This window comes from Aquarana catesbeiana, linkage group LG08 (genome assembly GCF_042186555.1).
Source record: "Aquarana catesbeiana isolate 2022-GZ linkage group LG08, ASM4218655v1, whole genome shotgun sequence".
Taxonomy (NCBI): domain Eukaryota; kingdom Metazoa; phylum Chordata; class Amphibia; order Anura; family Ranidae; genus Aquarana; species Aquarana catesbeiana.
In genome coordinates this window covers 110,400,573-110,424,107 of record NC_133331.1, presented here as the reverse complement: position 1 = coordinate 110,424,107, position 23,535 = coordinate 110,400,573, and the positions used below count along the sequence as shown (strand labels likewise).

Sequence of the window (23,535 nt, the reverse complement as noted above, 5' to 3'; positions counted from 1 at the left end):
ACGAGTAAGGCTGGGTTCACACGAATTGGATGTGGGTTTCCTTGCATCCAATTTGCATGGCAATGGAGCCGGCTAACACACCTCTGGGGCAGCTGCAGAACGGATTGCACAGGGGTACTGTGCGTCTTTGGCTCCGAATTCAGCCAAAAATTCGGGCCCAATTTGTCCTAGAAACGGAGAACAGGGATGCACCAGAACCCTGCTGTGAGCCACATCCTTAAGTGTGAACCCAGCCTAAAAGGTGGCTAGAGCTTGTGGCTTTCTGAGAGCAACAGTGGTCAGATTTTATCATTTGCAAATTATTCTAATGATAAAAAGGTCATGTTTAACGGCATGTACATGATTTTTCATTTTAGGCAGCATCACGGCAATGTCATGCAGCCCTCACCAAAAGACAACAGTGGCAGTCATGGTTCCCCAATCAGTGCCAAACTGGAAGGAATCTTCTTCAGCTGCAACACTGAGTTCAACACTGGGAAGCCTCCACAAGATTCCCCATATGGGAGATACAGAGTCGTGATACCTGCTGAAAAACTCTTCAACCCAAACACCAACTTGTACTTTGGGGACTTATACTGTATGTACACAGCTTATCACTATGTTATTGTGGTTATTGCCCCAGTGGGCTCACCAGGAGATGAGTTTTGCAAGCAGCGCCTTCCTCAGCTCAGCCTGAATGACAACAAATTTCTGACCTGCACTGAAGAGGACGGCAGTCTGGTATTTCACCATGCCCAAGACGTAATCTTGGAAGTCATTTACACTGACCCTGTGGATCTTTCTTGGGGTTCAGTGGCAGAAATAATTGGCCACCAGCTCATGAGCTTGTCTACTGCCGATGCAAAAAAAGATCCCAGCTGCAAGACCTGCAACATCAGTGTTGGACGTTAAAAGCCCCACTCGGCCCACCGTGAAAGCAGTTTAACCCTCCCTTGTCATTCTTACCAGACATTTTGTCCGGAAGCATGCAAAATGCAGCTGTCACCAAAAGCATACACTGAAACTAGAACTCCTTAACCCCTTCGCTGCCTGACGAAGCCTGCAAGGCATTGCATTGTAGTTCCTCCCGCAGCAAAGGATTTAAAAAGCTTTTTTAAAACTTTTTTTTATTATTTGTGAAGTTAATGCTGCTCTTAACCACTACAAACCATTTTGTTCTCTGCCAATTGTTAAACCTAGATGTTGCAATTTTTTCTTTTTTTTTTTTTTTTTTTGGTCGTCTTTTCAGATTTTTAATTTCTTTGCCAAACATAACAAAATTCTACGTAGACTGCTTTAGCAAGTTAAATTTATCAATATTGGCTTTTTATTGGGGTGTCTAAATAGCAGTTCTGTTAAGTTACTAAACAAAAACTATTGGGAACTAAAAAAAAAAAAATAGCATGGAAAATTGTAATTTTCAGCATGAGTGAGCTCTCAAAGCCTAGAGACATCAGCACTTCCAACTTGGCTCGACATATGTTAAATGTTAAACGATATTAGCTATCAGGAAACAAATACTGTGTTCCAACATCATTAATATGATAGAAAAATATTTTATTTGTACCATTGTATAAAATATTTACAAATCATATAGAATATATAGAGCACATTTTATTAGCAACTGTATACATGTCATAAACCATTTTTCCCTTATCAAAGATGTAGACTGTAAACTTCATTGAATCGTGTATACGTTCCTGTTACTCTTGCTTCGAAGATTTTAATTAAAAACAACTAAAGTCATTCCGGTTTATACAGTGTTTAAAAATAAAAAACAAAACAAAACAAAAAAAACAAACAGAACAAAAACCATCACATGAAGGTCATGAAAATTATTTCACTTGCAAATTTTTGCTTTAAAATCATGCATTCTGGATACAAGAGAAATAAAAAGTATATTTTGATCAGTAGGAATATTTAGAAAAAGGACAAGTGCTTAGCACAACAGCAAAAACGGTCTAAGTGGTTTTCTCTGTGTGAGTGCCTGTGAGTGACACGAGTAGAAAAAGGAAATTAGCAGCATACATCAAAGTCCACACAGCTTACTGTATTGAGGAATAAGACTTCTAACTTTGATAATAAAAACATGAAAACCCAGTATTAAAGGCAGCTTTGCATATTTAACATTCATGAATAGGTTATTTTGAGGGAGTTGGAAGTATGAACATTTCCGCCCTCCGACAAAGAAAAAAAATATAATATAAATGCTATCAAAACATACCAATTTATTTATATATATATATATATATATATATTTCAGAAAAATTTTCACAGGGGCCTTCTTGTTATTCAGTCCTAGCACACAACACCATGTTTTTTTCCAAATCTGTTATTGCAAGGCAAGCAGCTTTACAAATAGGATTTGACCATCTTGTCTGCCAGGTTAGCATATGCTCTGGGTGTGCCCTGTAATTTAGTGCTACATTGTGTCTGTTGTAATGAACAATCTGTTAATGGAGCTCAGCCTACAGAATTCTTATCAGTAAGTGGTCACAGAAACCACAGCTAAGACATTAATACCTCAGATGGCATAGCAATTCTGTCTCTGTAGGAAACATTCAGAATATTTAAGTGAGTCTAGCAACATAAGAGAAGAAGATAGTCAAATCTTTATACAAATCATATTGCTTATGCAGATGCCACAACTGAGTTTTCCTTTTCGTTTAGTCAATTGTGTTTATTCCATCCATAATCTTGGATTTTAAACATTAAGTGCTATTTCCGGAAAATATTTTTTATCTTCACTACTCATCTGATGTAAAGTAATGGAGATACATAGGACCTACTATGGACCTGTATCTTTGCTTTTAAACATGCACTGGTCAGCAGTCATGAAAGTAAACAAATTTCAATAGAGATAAGCACAAAATAAAAAAAAAAAAGAATCTCTATGTAGTTATCAAACCCATACATTGAGCCATTCTGAGTGTTAGGTAATAGAGGGAAGACAGACTCACCTCTCACTTTCTCAGCAGGAGGCTGGTTAAAGAGGTCATTTTGTTAACTTCTTTCATTAGTCTCAATAAAGAAGAATAAGGCTTATATTTCATTTGAATGGAGTTGCAGTATAAAATAACAGATAATCAAACCAAAAGGTGCATGAGTTTGAGTGAGGTCTCAGCTTTAAAAAAAATTTCTTATCAGCACAGCTGATTTAATGGCTCAGGCTTCTGTAAATTCCTTATTGAACTGTAGGTGGCCTCTGGCTGGCTTATCACGTCTTTTTGTGGCACAGTTCCAGGCTCTTTTGTGGTCTAGCTTTGGGTTTCTCACTACCTGCTACAAAAGGGGTACTTCCACTGCTCCTGTAACACCGTAAAAAAAAATGCAAGGGGTGTTATACCCCCTTTGCTATAGTCATGATGGGTGTGCAGACGTAGGAACTTAAATGCAGAGATCTCATCACTGGTGTCCCCAAGTGACATTGAAAATTTGATTTAACTTTACAGCCTCTACTAAAAACAAACCTACTTGTTGGGGGCGGAATGATTCACAATTATAACAAATATCCGCCTAATACATAAAGCGTTTGCAATGCATTATAGCGCAACATAGGTTATCAAAATGTTTGACCCCCAATTACTAAAATAATGGTATGTTTACCTTTACAGTGCCAGGCTACACATTGCATATAGTATGCAAAATGCTCAAAATAGCACATTGAAAACTACATTTTGTGAAAAGGGATGGAAGTACAAGCCTATTGATACACTAATAACTATTATGGTATACAAAACATTCAAATTAAAAAGTAAATAGAAAAACACCTAGCTGCTTCATAGCCAACAAAAAGGTCCACTGCAGGCAATAAGTATGCTAGAACCGAATTCAGTGAATATTGTTAAATATTTTAGAATTAAAATGGCCCTTTAACTACATATTTTCTTATATGCAATGCTGCTTTAATTTTACAAAGATGTTCAAGAAAATAAATATTTTAAAAAATACTTTTGCTCTTACAATATATTTCACAAAACTAGATATGAAACACTAGAGATAGAGCCAATTAATTTTCCAATGTGAACACAAAGATACTTATGTTCCATTCAGGAAGAATTAAAGCCACCTCTCCAGTAATAGGTTAAATAATACCATTTTCAGAAAGTGCAGTCTTGTTGCTTACATCATTGGCCTTTGGTTGTAGAAGACAAAGTGTGGTTTTCTTACCAAAACTAGCACAAAGAGTGGGGGGAAAAAAAACCACACCTCAATATTAAAAATATGACCAGAGACTATATATACACACACATACAGTCTGCGCATAAACAGATCACGTTCTCAAATCTAGAATATTCTATTCATGTACATCAACTGAGGGTAACATCTGCAACATATCAAAGGCACTTCTAACAATGAAGCACATTAGAGAAACAAAGATTCATGTATAAATGCTGGAGGAAAATGGAGGCATTGCCCATGCCAATCAATAGGATACCAATTACCATTTTTCTACAGGCAATGCATTTTCTGGTCCACTCATTATTATACACAAATCCCACTGTAAATGTTACAGAGTTGGATGAAATTTTAAATTGTATTCTTTAAAATGCTAGTAAATTGGCAAAATTAAATTACACAAACATAAGTGATAAAAGCCTTATTAAGTCAATCCCATTAAATAACTTCTGATGGATTACAACCATAATGCCCTTTAGCAGATTATTTTGGAGATTGTAAAGGAATAATGCCAAGTACCTTTACCTTCCTAAAAGACATTCTCATTCAGACTTGTTCAGTAAAGCAGTGCAATGATAGCATGCAAAGTGCACATACCCAAAACAACCACCTGAATTAAAATTTAGAGTGGTCAAAGAATTAATCTTTTGTTGATGTGGCTGTTATGGGTTACTGGATTGTGCCTTACTGAATAAATACAACTGGGATTTCTTTTATTAACATGATGCAGCAAAGAAATATTAATGATGCATAGCTACCAGTCATCCTGTCATGACATTCAACCTTACAATGGCTGACTGGTTGCCTTGGTTTGCAAAACATCACTGATCTTTCCTCCTTGGCTTTTTTTGCCTCCAACTACTAGGAGAATTTTGTCTTGTGGACAGATCTGGAATTATCCCTTTTCAATTCCTTGCTACTGTTATCCCTACCAGGTAGTGTATAACTATTAAAGTGCATCAGCATTTCAGTGTCATACATGTGCAGAAATACAGCAAAGTTTAGTCCTCAGAATACCGCTTGTGGTGTGCTCACAGATTCTAAATTGTTTTAGATACATCTTGCTTACTGATCAGGACTTCCAGTAGCCGAAGTTTCGCTTTTATCTGTTTGTATTCACAGTACTCTTCAGCCATTGGTATTCTGTCTTCTTTCTGTGCGCTCCTAAAACATAATATAGGGTGATGATGAGACTACAATGCACATTTTACAATCTGTAATACACTCAACTGGTAAAGGTTGCAGAGCTGCAGCCTCTTCTAGTGCTGTTAATAAGCAGCAACTTGTCAGGGCAGGTCTAAAATAATGGGATGGGTATCTGGGCAGGGCCACCATCAGGGGGGGTACAGCTGATACAACTGTAAGGGCCCCAATGCCCGCCCGGGCCAGAAGAAGGCAGGATGGGTGAAGGGGAGCCGTGTTGTGCACTATAGAAAGCTCTTGCAGCTTTTGCTGCTCTCTCTGTCATTGAGCTCTTTATTACCACCCCTGGCTACTATGTGCACCCCTCGTGTTAGCTGCCTGTACTGTGCTCCTCTGTGCCAGCAACATGTCAGCTGTGTGAAAACGAGCTGGGACTAAGTAGGAAGATCAATTTTACAAGTAGGGGCTGTGAAGGAAAGGGAGAGGAGCTGTTTGTGTACAGGGAGGGGCCAGAGGCTTATGTGTTTTACAGATTTGTGTATGTGTGGGGCTAACATGTATACAGGTGGGGGCTGGCATATATGCAGGTGTGTGTGTGTGGGGGGGCTGGCATAATATATATATATATATATATATATATATATATATATATATATATATATATATATATATACATACACACACACACACATATACACACACACACAGGTGGGGCTGACATATATACCAGGTGTGGGGGGCTGACATATATACAGGTTTGTGGGGGGGGGGGCTGACATATATACAGGATTGGGGGGGAACGACACATTGCACATAAAAGTGGTGCTTTTAAAAACTGGGTCTGAATTAGTTGCATACATCAGTAATAGCATTAAAACTGTTGGAGTGCTTTTATGAATTTGGTGCAGGACATCCTTGGACAACAACGCCAGAATAGCATTGCAAATACTATGCTAAATCGCCACCTATATGTTAAGAGTGCTTCTGTATCTGCTCATAAGGTTATAAAACCCTAATTTTCAAAAATCGAATTCAAATTGTATATAGTTTCCTGTTTAAAAGAAAAAAAAAAGTTTTGGGAAATGGATGTATTTTAAAGCCTGGTACACATAGAGGGTTTTGGGCTGAACATAACAAAACAAAAAACACGGAGGAGCTCGCTGTACTAACTATGCGACGTTAGTACAGTGATCTCTCCGCTGAGCTATTGTGTTCCAACGCCAAAACACACCAGTCAGCGAATGCAGACAGTGGCTACAAGAGCTGCTTGGAAGCCAATCGTCTGCTGGTTTTTCAACAGAAGCTGAACATTCGGGCAGGCTGCCATACACAAGGACCAAATGTCAGCCGGTTTCTGTTGAACCAGCCGCTATTCGGCCCGTGTGTACCAAACGTAAGTCAAAGCACTCATGGACACAGAACAATTTTTGTGGTTCAGTGACAATACATTTTCATATACTGGTGCAATTGTTTCTAAAAGTCTGCTCTAAAAAGTCTCCTCTGGGTCTAACCATCTTTTTTTATATGGCATCAGCCCTCTGTTTTAATATGTGCCTCAAGAGCAAGAAGCTCAAGGGTTGTGGTAGAAGATCTGTTAAATCTGACCCATAAGTATGTCCTCTACCCACACCTGAAAAACTCTGTAAGCTCCCTGCCACTTGCAGGGTTAACTACCAAGGCTGCTGGCATTGCATTATTTTACAGATCAATAATACCGCAATAATTGCTGAGCAGGCTAATTAAAGGGTGTTTGTAAAGACCAGCCACTGTGCTGGTCAATTTTACATTGATAGATGCACTTTAACCTCTTCAGCTCTCATACCTGTATCCTCCTTATGGATTGAAGCAGTTTTTGCATTCCCCATTGGCTGGTGATAACTTTGTCATTACCTCTTTGAGCAACACTCTGTTAAAGCGGTTGTATACCTGCACTTTTTTCTTTTTTTAAACAAAAAAAACTGCAAGGCAAAGTCATAATGAGCTAGTATGCAGCGCATACTAGCTCATTATGAACTACTCACCTTAGAACAAGGCCTCAACATCTGATTGTGGTCCACGCCAAGGGAGCTAACATGTTCCCTTGGCGTTTCTTCCGGGTATCGCGGCTCCGGCACTGTGAGTGGCCGAAGCCGCGATTACGTCACTCCCACGTGTGCCATCACATCGCATGCGCCACTGACTTTAGCGGCTGCATGCAAAGTAAATATCTCCTAAACCATACAGGTTTAGGAGATATTAATTTTACCTACAGGTAAGCCTTATTATAGGTAAAAGTTTAAAAAAAGGGTATACAACCGCTTTAATGCTAGAGTATCTTTTTACATAGAAGTCTGAGCCAGAGCATTACTCAGGGTGGACATTTTTATATAAAACACGGAGCTGCACAAAGGTGGGCAGATGACGTCCACCTCAGCCAATCAAAAGAAGCCTTGTATTCCATGAAAAAAAAAAAAAACAAAGCTCCCTGTGAATGGCTGAGCCGTGCTCAGCCCAACTCGGATTTGTTTGAAAAACAGAATGGTGAGCCCCCATCCTGCTGCCAGAACACAGTGCTGTATACACAGTCTATACATTGCTCACAGCTGACACATGTTAGTGAATGTAATAGCTCATTTGGTCCAGCTTGGTCCAAACAAGTTATTTTAAATGACAAAAAGCTTTCTTTGACTTTAATGTTACACTTTAAAAAAAAAATTATTGGAAAAAAATGGATATATATTAGTTAAAATAAAAGCTATGGGGAGATGCAGATGAGGGAGTTTATTGGGGCTGATTTGGGTTAACCACTTAAGTCCCAGACTTTTTGCGATTTGGCACTGCATCGCTTTAACGGACAATTGCGCGGTCGTGTGACGTGGCTCCCAAACAAAATTGATGTCCTTTTTTTCCCCCCACAAATAGAGCTTTTTTTTGGTGGTATTGTTTATTTTTGCGCTATAAACAAAAAAAAGAGTGACAATTTTGAAAAAAAAAGCAATATTTTTTACTATAATAAATATCCCCAAAAATGATATAAAAAACATTTTTTTTCCTCAGTTTAGGCCGATACGCATTCTTCTACATATTTTTGGTAAAAAAAAAAAAATATATCGCAATAAGCATGTTTTGATTTGTTTGCACAAAAGTTATAGCATCTACAAAATAGGTGATAGTTTTATGACATTTTTATTAATATTTTTTTTTTTTTTTTTAAATAATGGCGGCGATCAGCGATTTTTATCGTGACCGCGACATTATGGCGGACAGATCGGACACTTTTAAAATGCATTGATTACTGTGTAAATGTGACTGGCAGTGAAGGGGTTAACCACTAGGTGGCGCTGTAGGGGTTAAGTGTGTCCTAGGGAGTGATTCTAACTGTAGGGGGGATGGGCTATGTGTGACACGACACTGATCACCGCTCCCAATTACAGGGAGCGGTGATCAGTGTCCTGTCACTAGGCAGAACGGGGAAATGCTTGTTTACATTAGCATTTCCCTGTTCTTCCTCCCCGTGAGACGATCGCGGGTATCCCCGCGGACATTGAGTCGATCACACTCACGGAGCTCCCGGTGGGCGCGCGCACAAGCCGCCTCTTAAAGGGCAAAGTACAGGTACGTTAATCTGCCTGTACGTGCCCTTCTACCGCAGTATATCTGCGTGAGGCGGTTGGGAAGTGATTAAACTAGGTTTACCTAATGTGATATGCAGATCAATGGTCACAACTTTGATTTTACATAGGAATGAAAAATTACAGCGTAATTTTACACAGGAGTAGCAGTCATTCTGACAGCTGGTAATTGCAGCGAGGGAAATGGTGGCAGAGGGAGGGGAGCTGAGCTGAGCATAGGCGATGCATTCTAGAAAAAGTTTTTTTTAGGATGTGATCCCCCATGTTTAAAATTATCCAGTGGTTAAACAATTAGGCCTCATTCACACCACTTGTGCATAAAAACTGATGGAGAAAAATGAGCAGATTTGACTTGCGTAGGCCTGTTCACGTTTTTGCAAGGACACAGAGAAAAAGCAACTGTTTTCTATGTGCCCTGTTCACACCACAACACTGATATCTTGTGCAGATTTTTTCTGCATGGAGATATGCAACAAATTCTTTGCAAGGGCATAAAAAAGAAAAAACATTGTTCTCTATTTGCCCTGTTCACACCATAATGTTGACGTCACATCAGGTTTTTTTCCCCACGCATTAAAACTGCATATACTTTGCAGATTCCTGTGCAGAAAAAAATCTGCACAGGATAGCAGTGTTGTGGTGTGAACAGGGCACATAGAGAACCTATGTGCCCTTGCAAAAACAGGTGCAGAAAAACTCAGGCCCCGTTCACACCATGTGCAGAGTCAAAATACCCTATACCATTTGAACAGGTGACAGAAATAACACATTTTTTGTTTTTTTTCGAAACCAAAAGTTGTGCTTCTTTTCTCTGCTTCAAACTGTATATCTATGCCATCTCAAGAAAATCAAAAAAGGAATTAAGCAAGTCACATCACTATACATTTTCATCCCAGGGTATCGCTTACCTTCCGGTCTGTCGTAAAAAGTGCTCTTCAAATTCTCTTAAAGCTTTTCTTAACCTTTTCTTATCTGCTCTGGTTTCTCGAAGGTGATCAAGAAGTTCAGACCTTATTAACAATGACAAATACATTTTACATATTAGTTGACCATGTACAATGAGTATCGCCTGTATGGTTCAGCAGAACATCTAGCATTGTAAAAGATAGCAATGAAAGTCATTACACAAAAAAAGCAATTTACCTTCCAAAATATAAATAGAAGTGACATGTGATGACATTTGCAGATGTATGCTTACATCTCAGAATGTTTTGTTATTCAATATTTTAGAATGATTGTTCCTTGCTACTTAGAACTTATTTGGGTTATCGTGTTAGTGAGCTTATCCTACAAATACATTTCGTACATGCTCTAAACTCTGTGTGAGCTACAGTCTGCTAGAATATCTGTAAGTGATTATTATTATACAGGATTTATATAGCGCCGACAGTTTACGCAGCGCTTTACAACGTAAGTGCAGAAAGTACAAATACAATACAGGAGGAATCAGAGCTTACAATCTAAGAGGGAGGGTCAAGATATACAAAAAGGTAATAACTGTTGGGGATGAACTGATGTTGAAAATAAATGTACAGTGCTTCTCTGAAGAGATGGGTTTACAGGGATCGTCTGAAAATGGACATTGTAGGAGATAGTCGGACAGATTGGGGTAGGGAGCTCCAAATAATGAGGTGACAAAAAAGAGCTAGAGAGCAGGAAGTTTATTTGGAGGAACAAAGAATGAGTTGGTTGGTAATTTGAGACTAGTGTAGTGATATAAATTTTGTGTGTTTCACTGCGCTTATTTCAGTGCTGCTACTAATAATAAATCCAAATAAAAATCTGTGACATTAATATTAGTGCACCAACCAATAATCAATTCCACAGTAGCTCAACCACTGCTACTATGCAGTGAACAATAATATATCTGCAAGTGATATAATTGAAACGTGAAAATACAAAATATTGCAAAATCATACAAATAAGTCCATACAACTGTGAAAATAACGTGAAAATAATGAAGATTTATTTTTGATTTAGGCCGGGTTCATACTGGTACGACACAACTGTTGTACGACTGTCGTTGTACAACTGTCATCCTACTTTGCCCTGTGACATCGGTCCTACATCATTCCTACTTTCATCATTTGAATGAACAAGATAACATTTTGCTCCAATGTTGAGATAGTCTGACATGTCCTTTGACCAATAAAACATTCCCAGTGTGAGATAAATTCCTTTTACTGCTGCTGTAATCACCATGTCGGATGCCACAAGTCAGATGGTTAGGACAAGGATCCGACTTCAATGATATTCAATGGGCTGAAGTAGGACCAAAGTAGTGCAGGAACCTTTTTTAAAGTCAGACCGACTTGTGTCGGACCAGTTAAGATGACTCTCATAGGGAATCAGTGATTTACACATGTCATGTGACATGTTCTCCCAAAGTCGGAGTGTATGTCGTACCAGTGTGAACCCAGCCTTATACACCGTTATTTTGACAGCTATGTGGACTTATTTATTTGTACGATTTTGAAATTTTTGAATATTTTGTATTATTTTTGATTATGTCAATTGCAGATATATTATTGTTCACTGCATAGCAGCAGTGGTTGCGCTACTGTGGAATTGATTATTGGTTGGTACACTAATATTAATGTCACATATTTTTTTAGCTTAGTGATGTAGCTGGGGCACGAGTTGTGGATGGCTTTGTAAGTTGTTGTTAATATCTTGAATTTAATTAGCTGAGTGAGTGAAAGCCAGTGGAGGGATTGATAGAGGAGTAGCAGACACTGAGCAGTTTGTAAGGTGGATGAGCCTGGCAGCAGTAATCATGATGGACTGAATAGGGGAGAGCCTATGTAAAGGTGCGCCAATGAGGAGAGGGTTGCAGTAGTCGAGGTGAGAGATAACCAGGGAGTGAATTAAAAGCTTTGCGGTGGTTAGGAAGGGGCGCATCTTGGAGATGTTGTGGAGGTTGAGGCGGAAAGCTTGGGACAGCGATTGGGACTATTGAAAGGATAGTTCAGAGTCCAGGATTACACCAAGGACCTTTGCATGGGGAGACGGGTTCATAATTGAGCCGTTGATTTTGACAGAGAAGTTAGGGGAAAAGGCACATGGGGGAGGAAATATTATGAGCTCGGTTTTGGATAGATTGAGTTTGAGGAAGTGGTGTGACATCCAGGCTGAGATGTCGGTTAGTAAATTTGGTACGTGCGGAGACTAATAGAGTGAGCTGAGAGGTAGAGAGATAGATATGGCTGTCATCAGCCTAGAAAGGGTATTTAAAGCCATGGGAAGCAATCAACTGATCCAGGGAGGAGGTGTAGATTGAAAATAAGAGAGGTCCAAAAACAACCTTGGGGGACCCAAGGAAGTATACTTGACGGTGCGGTGGGATAGGTAGGACCGTCACGGAGACCAAAAGAGCTGAGTTTGTTGAGGAGGAGGGGTTGTTCACTGTGTCAAAGGCAGCAGAGAGTTCCAGGAGGAGTAGTACAGAATAGTGTCCATTGGCTCATTGGCTTTAGCCGCTAGATTGTTTGCGAGTTTAAGGAGAGCAGTTTTTGTGGAGTGTTGAGGGCAAAATTCGAAGGAGGAACGAGAAGTTAGTTCTGTCAGGTGGTCGCTCAGTCGGTTGTAGACCAGATGTTAATGGCATTTGGAGGAAAAGGGGAGTAAGGCAATGGAGCATAGGTTGTTAAGATTGGTGGTGTCCAGTGAGGGCTTTTTAAGGATAGGGGTGACTGGTGCATGTTTTAGAGAGTTGGGGAAGATGTCAGAAGAGAGATTGAAGATGTGCGTTTTAGAGTGTACAATAGAGCCAGAGGGTGACTGTAGTGTTTGCAAAGGAGCAGGATCCAGGGGGCAGGTGGTTAAGTGAGCGTTAGAAAAAAGCTTAGTAACCTCGTCCATAGTAGCAGTGTCGAATGAGGGAAGTAATGATTGTACCTGTGGTGTTAAGTGGGGGAGCTATCTACGTATTGGAGCGATAGCTAAAGTCAGGTTAAGGTGCTTCCACCATGCATCTGGTATGTACACAATGGGCACGTACAGATCAACTTCCTTTCACACGAAGTGGCTCTGCTCAGAAGGGGATCTGTGAGCAGATCACCTGCTGAATCAGAGTTGAACAGGATGGATGTCATGGTTTTGACATCAGTGCCCATTCATTGTGTGTCCGCATTTACACAGCAGACCTGTGATAGCTCTATGGGCAGGTGAATGTAGACGACTTGAGTCAATTTACATTAAACTACCTCCGATGCATCATGTTCAGGTCAGGAAAAATGGAAACGGACCAGTCCTTTTCCGTTTTTTTCCCAGACCTAATGGGCTTGGAGGTAGGCAGGTGTAAATGGACACAAGTCTGTTTACATTAGCCTGCCCACAGACTCACATTGAGTCTTCAATCAGGTCTGCCTGTTCACCTCCTGCCCAACATTTCTTTACAGAATAACCAAAGGAGTCAGGTTGAAAGTTGTCAGCCAATTTGTGCCTTCATTTATTCAGATGTAATCACGGTTTAGGTAGTTTGGTGGTGGGGCCAGCTGACAAAATACAGTAGCCACAGCAGGAGATTCTTCCATCTGCACTGTGCAGTATTTTTTTCCATTCAGCCTTCAAAATCTATGTGTATTGCCAACTCAGTGGGGGTTTCCACTTTAGATAAAAGTGGACTAGCACCTGAAATTTCTCACACAGGTTCTCAGACTGGAGAAATAGAGCCTTCCATTTCCCTGGTCTTTCTGGTTTTCTGCCTGATAAACCAATACTAAAGATGTTTGCTACCTGCCTTTGCCCACCCCTCCTCTAAAGACCAAGGCACGGATGGTCATACACTGAAAACATTCATGTTTAGGAAACCTTCATCTGATAAATACCCAAGAACAATCACATTATATGCCTGCTTGGTCAACCACCCCAACCACTTGGTCAACCAAAGCTGGTCAGTCACTTTACATGCAATGTTAAATAAGTAAAATTGCACTATTAGAATGTAATTACTTACATGGCCCACACACAGCATAACTGTTTGTACAATCAGTTGATAAATCTCTAAATGGCAACACAAATTACAATCTCATTTAGAGATAAATATGCAATCCATTACATTTATATTCAACTAAAAGTGATCCCCACAGTAAACCTAAAGAAGATCGTACAATCATATTGTGAAATGTGGGCAGCATTACCATGGTTTGTACTGTCCCAAAACAAGCAACCAATATCAAACTAATGGTTTGGTGGCCATTTTACTGTTCAGGTTTGAATATATTTGCTGTAGTGCATCACAGCCATGCAACTAAAGAGCATGCATATGACTGTGTTGTAATATTTTAATGTTTTAATGTTAAAGCCCATTTCTGGGGAAAGTAAAACTTCTCTCTTGCAGTGGTAAGGGTTAATTCCTGTTTAGGTCAAAGGGACTGGGAAAAGTAGATTTAGTTACCAAATCCTTTGCTACCCTGGCAGCCGGTGCTCTCCTCTACGCTTCTGTTGTTTACAGTTACTCAGCACCCTCATGTCCAATGAAGGGCTATGGGCCCTGCATTACATTGCTGATGTCAGAGGACACGAAACTGATGAAGCATAGGGAAGAAGAGGCTGCCAAGACTGGTCTGTCAGCATGGAAGGAGCCTGTGGGAGATCAGGTAAATAAGGCCCGTTTCACACAGGCTTGCTGAAAGCTTTGCAAAATCTTGCTGTTCAGCCAATTTAAAACAAGCCTCAAAGTGCTTTTTATGGTCCCCTAGATCTAAACGAACATTACCATTGGCAAACTGACATTGAAAAATAAGGTCCAGGATTTTCTAGCAGCATACATGTGTCAAGCATGAAACACTGAAAATGAAATCGAGAAAAGAGAACCAAAGAAGATCTACATGAGCAGTTATGCAATGCTGACATTTGTGAATAAAGCAGCATAAAAACTCTAGGTTGACTCACATTGATGCTTCATGAAGGTTGGACATGGACAGCGCTGACTGTCGTACTGGATGTTTTTCGTCCAGAGGAGAGACATATGCAGGTTCTGGATCCTCATTGCAATAAAATAAATGCTCATCTACGACCTGTTCTGGTTCTGCTATCAATGTGAATTCACAAGAGGAGTTCTGGGCACTGTCATCTTCCGAATCCTCTTCTTCATGCTAAAGCAGAAGCAAGTTCATTGTTAAGAGAAAAATGTAATTCTCAAATAATGACCATCTGGCAAAGCGGTAAAAAAAAAAATGGAAGGTATTCTGGCGCATCTGATCATCTCTCCTTATCTCCATTTGTCCTATAAATATTTTCCTAGCTAAAGCTGGCCATAGACGGAACGATTTTCTTTCCTGCAACCACAGGTGAGCCATCCCGGGACACAGTGATTACAGCTAGCTGACAGGCTGGTTATACCCAAGTTAATCCATCAGTCAACTTGGGTACAATCCACCTGCCCATTCATGGTTTGGTCCTTGCTGAACCAGCCAAGATTTGAACGTCGGTCTATAGCCGGCTTAAGATGCAGACTTGAGTACTCAATTTTTCCCCCGCCTACAACACCACCACACAGACCGATAGAAATGTGGCATTAAATGTACTGGCACCATTTCAACAGCATGCCTTCCTCCCAAGCCAGAAACATTTATCAGGCATCATGTTAACCACAATTCTACGGCATCTCCATTTTAGCTACAAATGGCTGTATTTCATTTAATTGGGATCCTCTAAAGAAGTTAAGACATGCACTAAAATGTCGTAATGAATAAATATGTTTTTATTAAAAAATACTTATAATTCAGATTTTTATAAAAAAAAAAAAAAAAAAGGTGGACACATTGATACATATATAGGAAACACTATGCTATGTATATAAAATACATTTTCAGTATATGGATAGTATTGATATTTTAAAATACATATGCATGTATAGTTATCACGGTTAAACTAACCCGGTAACGTTCTAAAATATGCAGCCAAAAGGTTCTCTGACAGAGAAAAAGTAGCATACTCAGATTAGCGGTGTTGTTCTGGAATTCTGGGTGCCCACGCATTGCTGTGATTCTACCCTCAGACCACTACATTAATGCTGAGTCATGTAGTGTTATAGAGGTTACAGGGGTGAGAGGTTATAGCCAAACCGCAAGATGGGGGAAATCGGCACCTGACTTTCTGGGAGAGACTGGCAGAGGCTGCGGTGTTGGAACAGAGAAGTGGGAGACACTGGCAGCCAGAAGTATAGATACTATATATTTGTTTCTCTTGTAGAGAAACTTTAAACTACTACATCTTTTTTTATTTTTCTTAATAGAACCAGAAAGGGTTGAAAAAAATAAAAATAAAGACTCAGGGTCATTAACCACTTCAGCCTTTAACCCCTTCCTGATCAGAGCACTTTTTGCGATTCGGCACTGCGTCGCTTTAACGGACAATTGCGCGGTCATGCAACGTTGCACCCAAATAAAGTTGATGTATTTTTTTCCCAAAAATAGAGCTTTCTTTTGGTGGTATTTGATCACCTCTGCGGTTTTTATTTTTTGCGCTATAAACAAAAAAAAGCGACAATTTTGAAAAAAAAAAAAAAAAACGCAATATTTTTTACTTTTTGCTATAATAAATATCCTCCAAAAATATATAAAAAAACAAACACATTTTTTTCTCAGTTTAGGCCGATATGTATTCTTCTACATGCGCAAAAGTTATAGCATCTACAAATTAAGGGATAGTTTTAAGCATTTTTATTATTACTTTTTTTTAATTAGTAATGGCGGCGATCTGCGATTTTTAGCATGACTGCGAAATTATGGTGGACACATCGGACACTTTTGACACTATTTTGGGACCATTGTCATTTATATAGCGATCACTGCTATAAAAATGCACCGATTACTGTGTAAATGACACTGGCAGAGAAGGGGTTAACCACTAGGGGGCGATGAAGGGGTTAAGTGTGTCCTAGGGAGTAATTCTAACTGGGGGGAGGGGCTTCCACTCACATAACAGCGATCACTGCTCCCAATCACAGGGAGCAGTGATCTCTGTCATTGCAAAAGGCAGAACGGGGAAATGCCTTGTTTACATAAGCATCTCCCCATTCTGCGGCTCCGTGACACGATCGCCGGGAGACTGGTGGACATAGAGTCCGTGGGTCCCACGGGCACGGTCACGCTGTACCGCTAGCCCCGCCAATTAAAGAGGACGTACAGGTACGCCTATTTGCCTACCACTGCCATTGTGCCGACGTATATTGGCGTGCAGCGGTCGGCAAGTGGTTAAACTGAACCTCATTACTCCCACAGTTTTGATATGCCATGAAATGGTGACTTCTGTTGAAAATTGAATTCCCCCTTCCATACCCTTCTTTCGTTTACAAGTGGTTGTAAACCCTTACTTATGCCCAGTAAGGTGAACATCTTCAGGTGATGCACACAGATGAAAGAAATCCTCCTACATAGGTTTTACCTGTTTATCTGCAGCCCTCTCTCCTCTACAGTCAAAGTCCAACATTTATACAGCTTGTCAGAGAGCTTTCAGAAAGCAGGGTGCAGGGAGCTGAAATTACACACTACAGAGCTAAGTGAGAGCTGACTGGAGGGAAGACACACAGCACACAGGAACAGAGCGGATGTTGTCAATCACAGGCTGTGTGCTGGAGCTCCCTCCTGTCACCTTTTTATCTCTTAGTGACAGGAAAATGTGCCATTAGTGACTCATGCTGACAGCAGAGGAATGGGGCAACAGATAGAAATGATAGTTCATGCTCTGGAATGAGAGAAGTATACACTATGGAGGGATATGCTTTGTTCATATTTCATGTCAGAGGTTTACAGCTACTTTAACCACTTGTGGACCGGCCACAGTGCATATACTGCGGCAGGTCGGCTGTATTGCGGGAAACAACGTACCTGTGCGTCATTTCGTGCAATAGACAGTGGGGGCGCATGCCGGGCACCCGCGATCGCTCCACAGAGAGGCAGAACAGTGATCTGCCTATGTAAACAAGGCAGATCCCCATTCTAAAAGGGGAGGCCACAGGAACACGGATCTCTGTGTTCATCCAGCGAGTCCACCCCCCACACAGTTATCAAGCACTCCCTAGGGACACAACCCTTTGATCGCCCCTGGTGTTAACCCCTTCCCTTCCAGTGTCATTAGTACAGTAACAGTGCATATTTTTATCACTGTAATAATATCACTGGTTCCGAAAAAAAGTGTCAAAAGCATCAGTTAAGTGTTGGATTTGTCTGCCGCAATGTCGCAGTCCCGCTACAAAAAAAAAAAAAAAAACGCAGATTGCTGCCATTACTAGGAAAAGAAAAATTCATAAAAAGATCCCATCGTTTGTAGAAGCAATAACTTTTGTGCAAACCAATTGCTTATTGGTATTTTTTTTACCAAAAATATGTAACAGAATACATATTCATTGGCCTAAGTTGATGAAGAAATTTTTTACTGGATATGTTTTATGGCAGAAAGTAAAATTGTTTGTTTTTTTTGTTTTTTTGTTTTTTTGGTGCTATAAGAAAAAAAAAAAAAAAAAAAAAAAAAAAACGCAGATGTGATCAAATACCACCAAAAGAAAGCTCCGTTTACGGGAAAAAAATACATTAATTTTATTTAGGTACAGTGTTGTACGGCCGCGCAATTGTCAGTTAACGTAACGCAAAAAATAGCCTGGTCATTAAGGGTGTAAAACCTTCCGGGTCTGAAGTGGTTAAAAGAAAAGTTTCGGGTTTTTAACAATACTTACAATTGTTGGAATCAGAGTTGCAGTAGATAGTAGCTGCTTTATAATTCTGTATCTGTCATATAAAGGTTTCATAAGACTTCGTTCTTGCTTTGTGACCTGACAAACACAATGTACAGTTGTATTACTACATTTAATATGAACATCTATAAAAGATAGTAACCGGTAAGCAGAACGCATTCAGAAAACATTTTGGATCCTTTATAAGGTAACACAAGAAATGCATGTTGCCCTAATCTTGTATTGTAGAAAGTATGCTCTGTACATAGCATTGAAGGCGAAAAGAAAGTGAATTTGTTATGGATGCACACAAGTCGGTCAACAGAAGCTGAAAGCATAATAACAGATAAAGACAACACAGGAATTTACCAGGCTCACAATATTACTGGCAGGATCAACAGTGAGATATCCGCTATTTTAAAGCAAAAAATAAAGCTCATTGTTAGGGTTTTCATACACTTTAAAATGAATAACATGGTCACAGCAGATTGTCTGGTAAATACCAGCCAAAAGAGAACTCTGCAAGAACACCTGTTAGTAAGCCAACTTAACATGCGATTGTGAATAATCCTGTATTTTTTTTTTTTGCTTTACAGGATTTTCCTCTTAAATGATGGCAGACCTGAGACAATCACAGAACTGCAATTAGCACAGGAGTAACATGCATTCACAACATCACCAGTCAGCAAGACAACATCATTAAAATAAGGTCTATGGAAAGGAACATTGTATGTGCCTACTTTTAGTCTTTAGTGCACCGGTTTTACATTATGTCCACTTCACATAGCGCCCACCTTCCTGCCCACCAGTCAAATAGCTGTACTGATAAAACCGCTGCTCCAAGATCAGCCGGGGGTCACAATACCAAATGCCTTTTTAAAGGTACATCTACACATGTCAGCTGTGGTGCAGTAACACACATTCACTTGTTGCAATGCCTTTTGTTTTCCACAGTACCCTAAAGCACTAAGGCAGTGCACATGCTGTATGCTGCACTGTACTACACTGAACTAATGGGTGTCTTGGTGCACTGCATTGGAAAAATTGGTGCAAACAGCTCAAAAATGTCTCATTTTCATGCCCGGGCAGGAAAGATGACTATCATGTTTTGGTAAACTCATTTCAACGCCGGAATGCAAACTTCATAAAGCTACTGTTCAGCGGTTATGAAATTTTACTTAGAACAGCGAAATCACACTTCAAAAAGTTTGTGATGTATTAACATGCCAAGTGTCACTATAAGCATTTGTTGCCAAAAAAAACAGGGTTACTTCAGGTATTTCAAGTATTATCCTCTTTGGTGGGGCTATCAAATACATCTGAACCTATACTCCAAGTAGATATAAAACATCAACCACTTCAATACTGGACACTTTCACCCCCTTCCTGCCCAGGCCAGTTTTCAGGGCTGTCACACTTTGAATGACAATTACAAAGTCATGCAACGCTGTAATCAAATAATGAAAAAAAAAATTATAAAAATTTAGACAGATAGAGCTTTCTTTTGGTGGTATTTAACCACTTGGTGCCCGCGCTATAGCCGAAAGACTACTACAGCTCAGGCTTACTTTGCTAACAGGGCGTACATGGGCATCCTCCCGTTCTGTGCTCCCACTCTGTGATCGCCGAATCCTTGAGACTCGGCTGATCACAGATCAGGGTAAAGGGCCAATCACAGTGGGCCCTTTACCATGTGATCAGCTGTAAGCCAATGACAGCTGATCACAGAAGTAAACAGAAGCCGGTAGTCAGCTTTTTTTTTCTCCTCATGCTGTCAGCGTGAAGAAAAGTAGAAAGCCGTTAACCGGCCTCTGTTAGAGGGACATCAGTCCACTTCGTGCCCATCAGTGCTGCTAATCAGTGCCACCAATCAGTGCTGCCGCCTACCAGTGCCACCTCATCAGTGCCCATCAGTGAAGGAGAAAAATTACCTGTTTGCAAAATTTTATAACAAAACATAAAAAACATGTTTTTTTTTTTTTTTGTTTAGCAAAAAATAAAAAACCCAGTGGTGCCTAAATACCACCAAAATAAAGCTCAATTTGTGTAAAAAAAATGATAAAAATTTCATATGAGTACAGTGTTGCAATTGTCATTCAAAGTGTGACAGCGCTGAAAATTGGCCTGAGCAGGAAGGGGGTATAAGTGCCCAGTAAGCAAGTGGTTAATCACCACTGGAGGTTTTTTTTTAATTTATATATAAAATTTATATATATATATATATATATATATATATATATATATATATATATATATATATATATATATATATATAAAACAAAAACAAAAAAAACACAAAAAAAAAACAAAAAAACACGTTTTTCTGTTATAAAATCTTGCAAATAAACATCGGCCAAAATGTATTCTGCTACATTTCTTTGGTGAAAATAAACCAAATCAGAGTATATTATTTACTCTGTGTGAATGTTATAGTCTATAAATTGTGGCACTCGGGGGATTGCTTAATTTTAATGTATATATCCCAAAGACTTCTCATTTCTTGAAGCCTTAAAATGCTAGGCCAGTGCATATACTCCCAAAATAACCAGGAAAAAAATGTAGCAGCGCTAAGGAATATATCAAAAACTAAGTAATTGGTGAATCAATGAAATTAATAATCAACAGTGATAATGATATAAGGTTCATCAAGGTAATATTGTTGAAACCAACAAAATCACAGTATATACATATAGTTTATCAGGAATGTTCTTCAGTAAAGAGCTATTCGTGATCAAAATCCATAAACCAGGTGTGAATGAATGATTTAAAGGATCCCCTTTATCTGAACCCCGGACCCGGGTGATCTGGGCTGTCTGCTGACCACATTCCTGCTGTGGCATTGGTCCCCTTTGTCTTCCCTGGATAAAGGCCCTGGCCGGGTAATTGGCCAAGGCTTACACAGCTTGCCTTGCGGTAAGCGCGCATTTTGTGTGGTGCTGACACTTTGGTTGCAGTGGAGGATTCATCTCTTATCTATTTAAATCATCCATTCACACCTGGTTTATGGATTTTGATCACGAATAGCTCTTTACTGAAGAACAGTTTCATTTCTGATAAACTATATGTATATACTTTGATTTTGTTGTTTTCAACAATATTACCTTGATGAACTTTACATCATTATCACTGTTGATTATTAATTTCATCGATTCACCAATTACTTAGTTTTTGATATATTCCTTAGCACTGCTACATTTTTTTCCTATTATATCTGTGTGTGTATCTCACTTTAGTAGCTGCTTTAGTTTTAGTTTATATGTTCCAATAGAACGGTATATTTTTTCTATTTTTCTGTGTGTTTCCCAAAATAACCCCTTTTTGGAAAGTAGACACCCCAAGGTATTTATTAGGAGCCATGGTGAGTTTGAAGTTGTCATTTATGACACTTTTTTTCAGAAAATGAAGACGTTAAACAATTGTTTTTTTTTTCTCACATACTGTCATCAGTGCAGTCACCATATGACTGGTGTGGCAGTGATCAGGGACACAGAGTGGTGACACAGTATGCAAAATAATAAATATTTTTTTTTTTTAACATTTTCCATGTTTTTACCATTTTTAAATACTCAATACTGTCACCAGAGCAGTAGTGTGTCACCATAGGATTATTATTTTTTTTTTAACACTATGATTGTTTATTGCACTGATGAACACTGTATAAGTAACCATTTTAACACTGTAAAAGGCATTCATTCACGTGCCATTGTGTGCAATTGTGATAGGCCCTGTACTATATGATCACTGTGACCAATCACAGAGATCACCACAATAGTACACAATGGCTATGAATGAAAGCCATAGTTTACAACTAACATGTGATCGCTGTGACCAATCACAGAGATCACCACAATAGTACACAATGGCTATGAATGAAAGCCATAGTTTACAACTAACATGTGATCGCTGTGATTGGTCACAACAGTCACATGGTACCAGGGCTGCGCACAGCGACCCAGTACAATGATCTGTGTTCCGGCCCCTAGGGTGTGCATGAGGCGCGCAAGGGCATCATGTGATGTCCACCCCAGATAGCAGTGCTCTCGCCCAGCCGTATTACAATAGGCCAGGTGGCAGGCGGTAAAAGAATTGACTATTAGGTGCAGCCATTGTAAGCACCTGATTCTGACTTGGTATCACCTTCCTGTAATTTCCTCAGAATGGGATTGGATAGGCTGGCACTAAGACCCAATAAGGTGTCTTGCAGCACACATGAGCTGACAGCGGGAGAAAATAGTGTGGTGTCACAGCTCTCTCATTGCCCTCATCAGCCTGTGGGCAAAGGGGCAAAGGGGAGACCTAGCTGTATTACTAAACTGCTACTATAGGTAATTAAAAAAAAAACAAAAAAAAAAACTAGTTGTATTGTGTGAATACTATTGATGTATTGCATCTCACAATAATCTCCAAACCATGTTTAATTATATATAACAGAGCATTGTGGAAGTGGTTCTCACATTGCCTGTCCCATAAAACTATCACTATATTATTTCCAGTGATCCATGTAACTGAAAATTGTATATTTACACAAGCCTTGATGTAGAACAATCTCACGAAGAAAGTCATATCAAAACAGATCATCATAAAAACTGTTAGAGCCTCAAAAGGTCAGCAGACACCGAAGGGTTAATGAAGACTTTTCTATCTACAGTACATCATTCTACACATGTTGCTATGGACGACATACAATGATAAATGAGCCAGTGGGAAAAAATTCCATCTGCAATATCCAGCCAAACTCTTCTCGGTTTCTCACCAGGGATGTTTACAATTCCCTGAACAAATTTGTAGAGACTTACAAAATGCTGAACATAAAGCGGCAGATGGCCAGCTGGAGGCACACAGGCGGAATGTAAAATCATCCAGATATCGATAACACAGACATTAAATAATAGTGCACAAGGTCCACAAGGGGTATTGGGTGAATGCACTTCAGTTTGAGGCTCAATT

The 23,535-nt window shown here is 39.6% G+C and overlaps 2 protein-coding genes across 7 annotated transcripts in view; one reads left to right on the top strand and one right to left on the bottom strand.

The window, feature by feature from the left end:
• Nucleotides 1-1,725, top strand: part of PHYHIPL (phytanoyl-CoA 2-hydroxylase interacting protein like) — a 224,061-nt gene extending 222,336 nt beyond the window's left edge. For all 3 annotated transcript variants that reach the window (XM_073596311.1, XM_073596313.1, XM_073596312.1), the window contains exon 5: nucleotides 357-1,725. In XM_073596311.1, coding sequence (XP_073452412.1) covers nucleotides 357-891 — 535 coding nt within the window. In that variant the 3' untranslated portion in view covers nucleotides 892-1,725. The remainder of the gene's footprint in view (nucleotides 1-356) is intronic.
• FAM13C (family with sequence similarity 13 member C) overlaps nucleotides 1,516-23,535 on the bottom strand; it is a 229,668-nt gene continuing 207,648 nt past the window's right edge. For all 4 annotated transcript variants that reach the window (XM_073596307.1, XM_073596310.1, XM_073596309.1 and 1 more), the window contains 4 exons: nucleotides 18,592-18,687; nucleotides 14,808-15,010; nucleotides 9,821-9,922; nucleotides 1,516-5,322 (listed from right to left, as the gene is read on the bottom strand). In XM_073596307.1, the coding sequence (XP_073452408.1) occupies nucleotides 5,199-5,322; nucleotides 9,821-9,922; nucleotides 14,808-15,010; nucleotides 18,592-18,687 (525 nt within the window). In that variant the 3' untranslated portion in view covers nucleotides 1,516-5,198. The remainder of the gene's footprint in view (nucleotides 5,323-9,820; nucleotides 9,923-14,807; nucleotides 15,011-18,591; nucleotides 18,688-23,535) is intronic.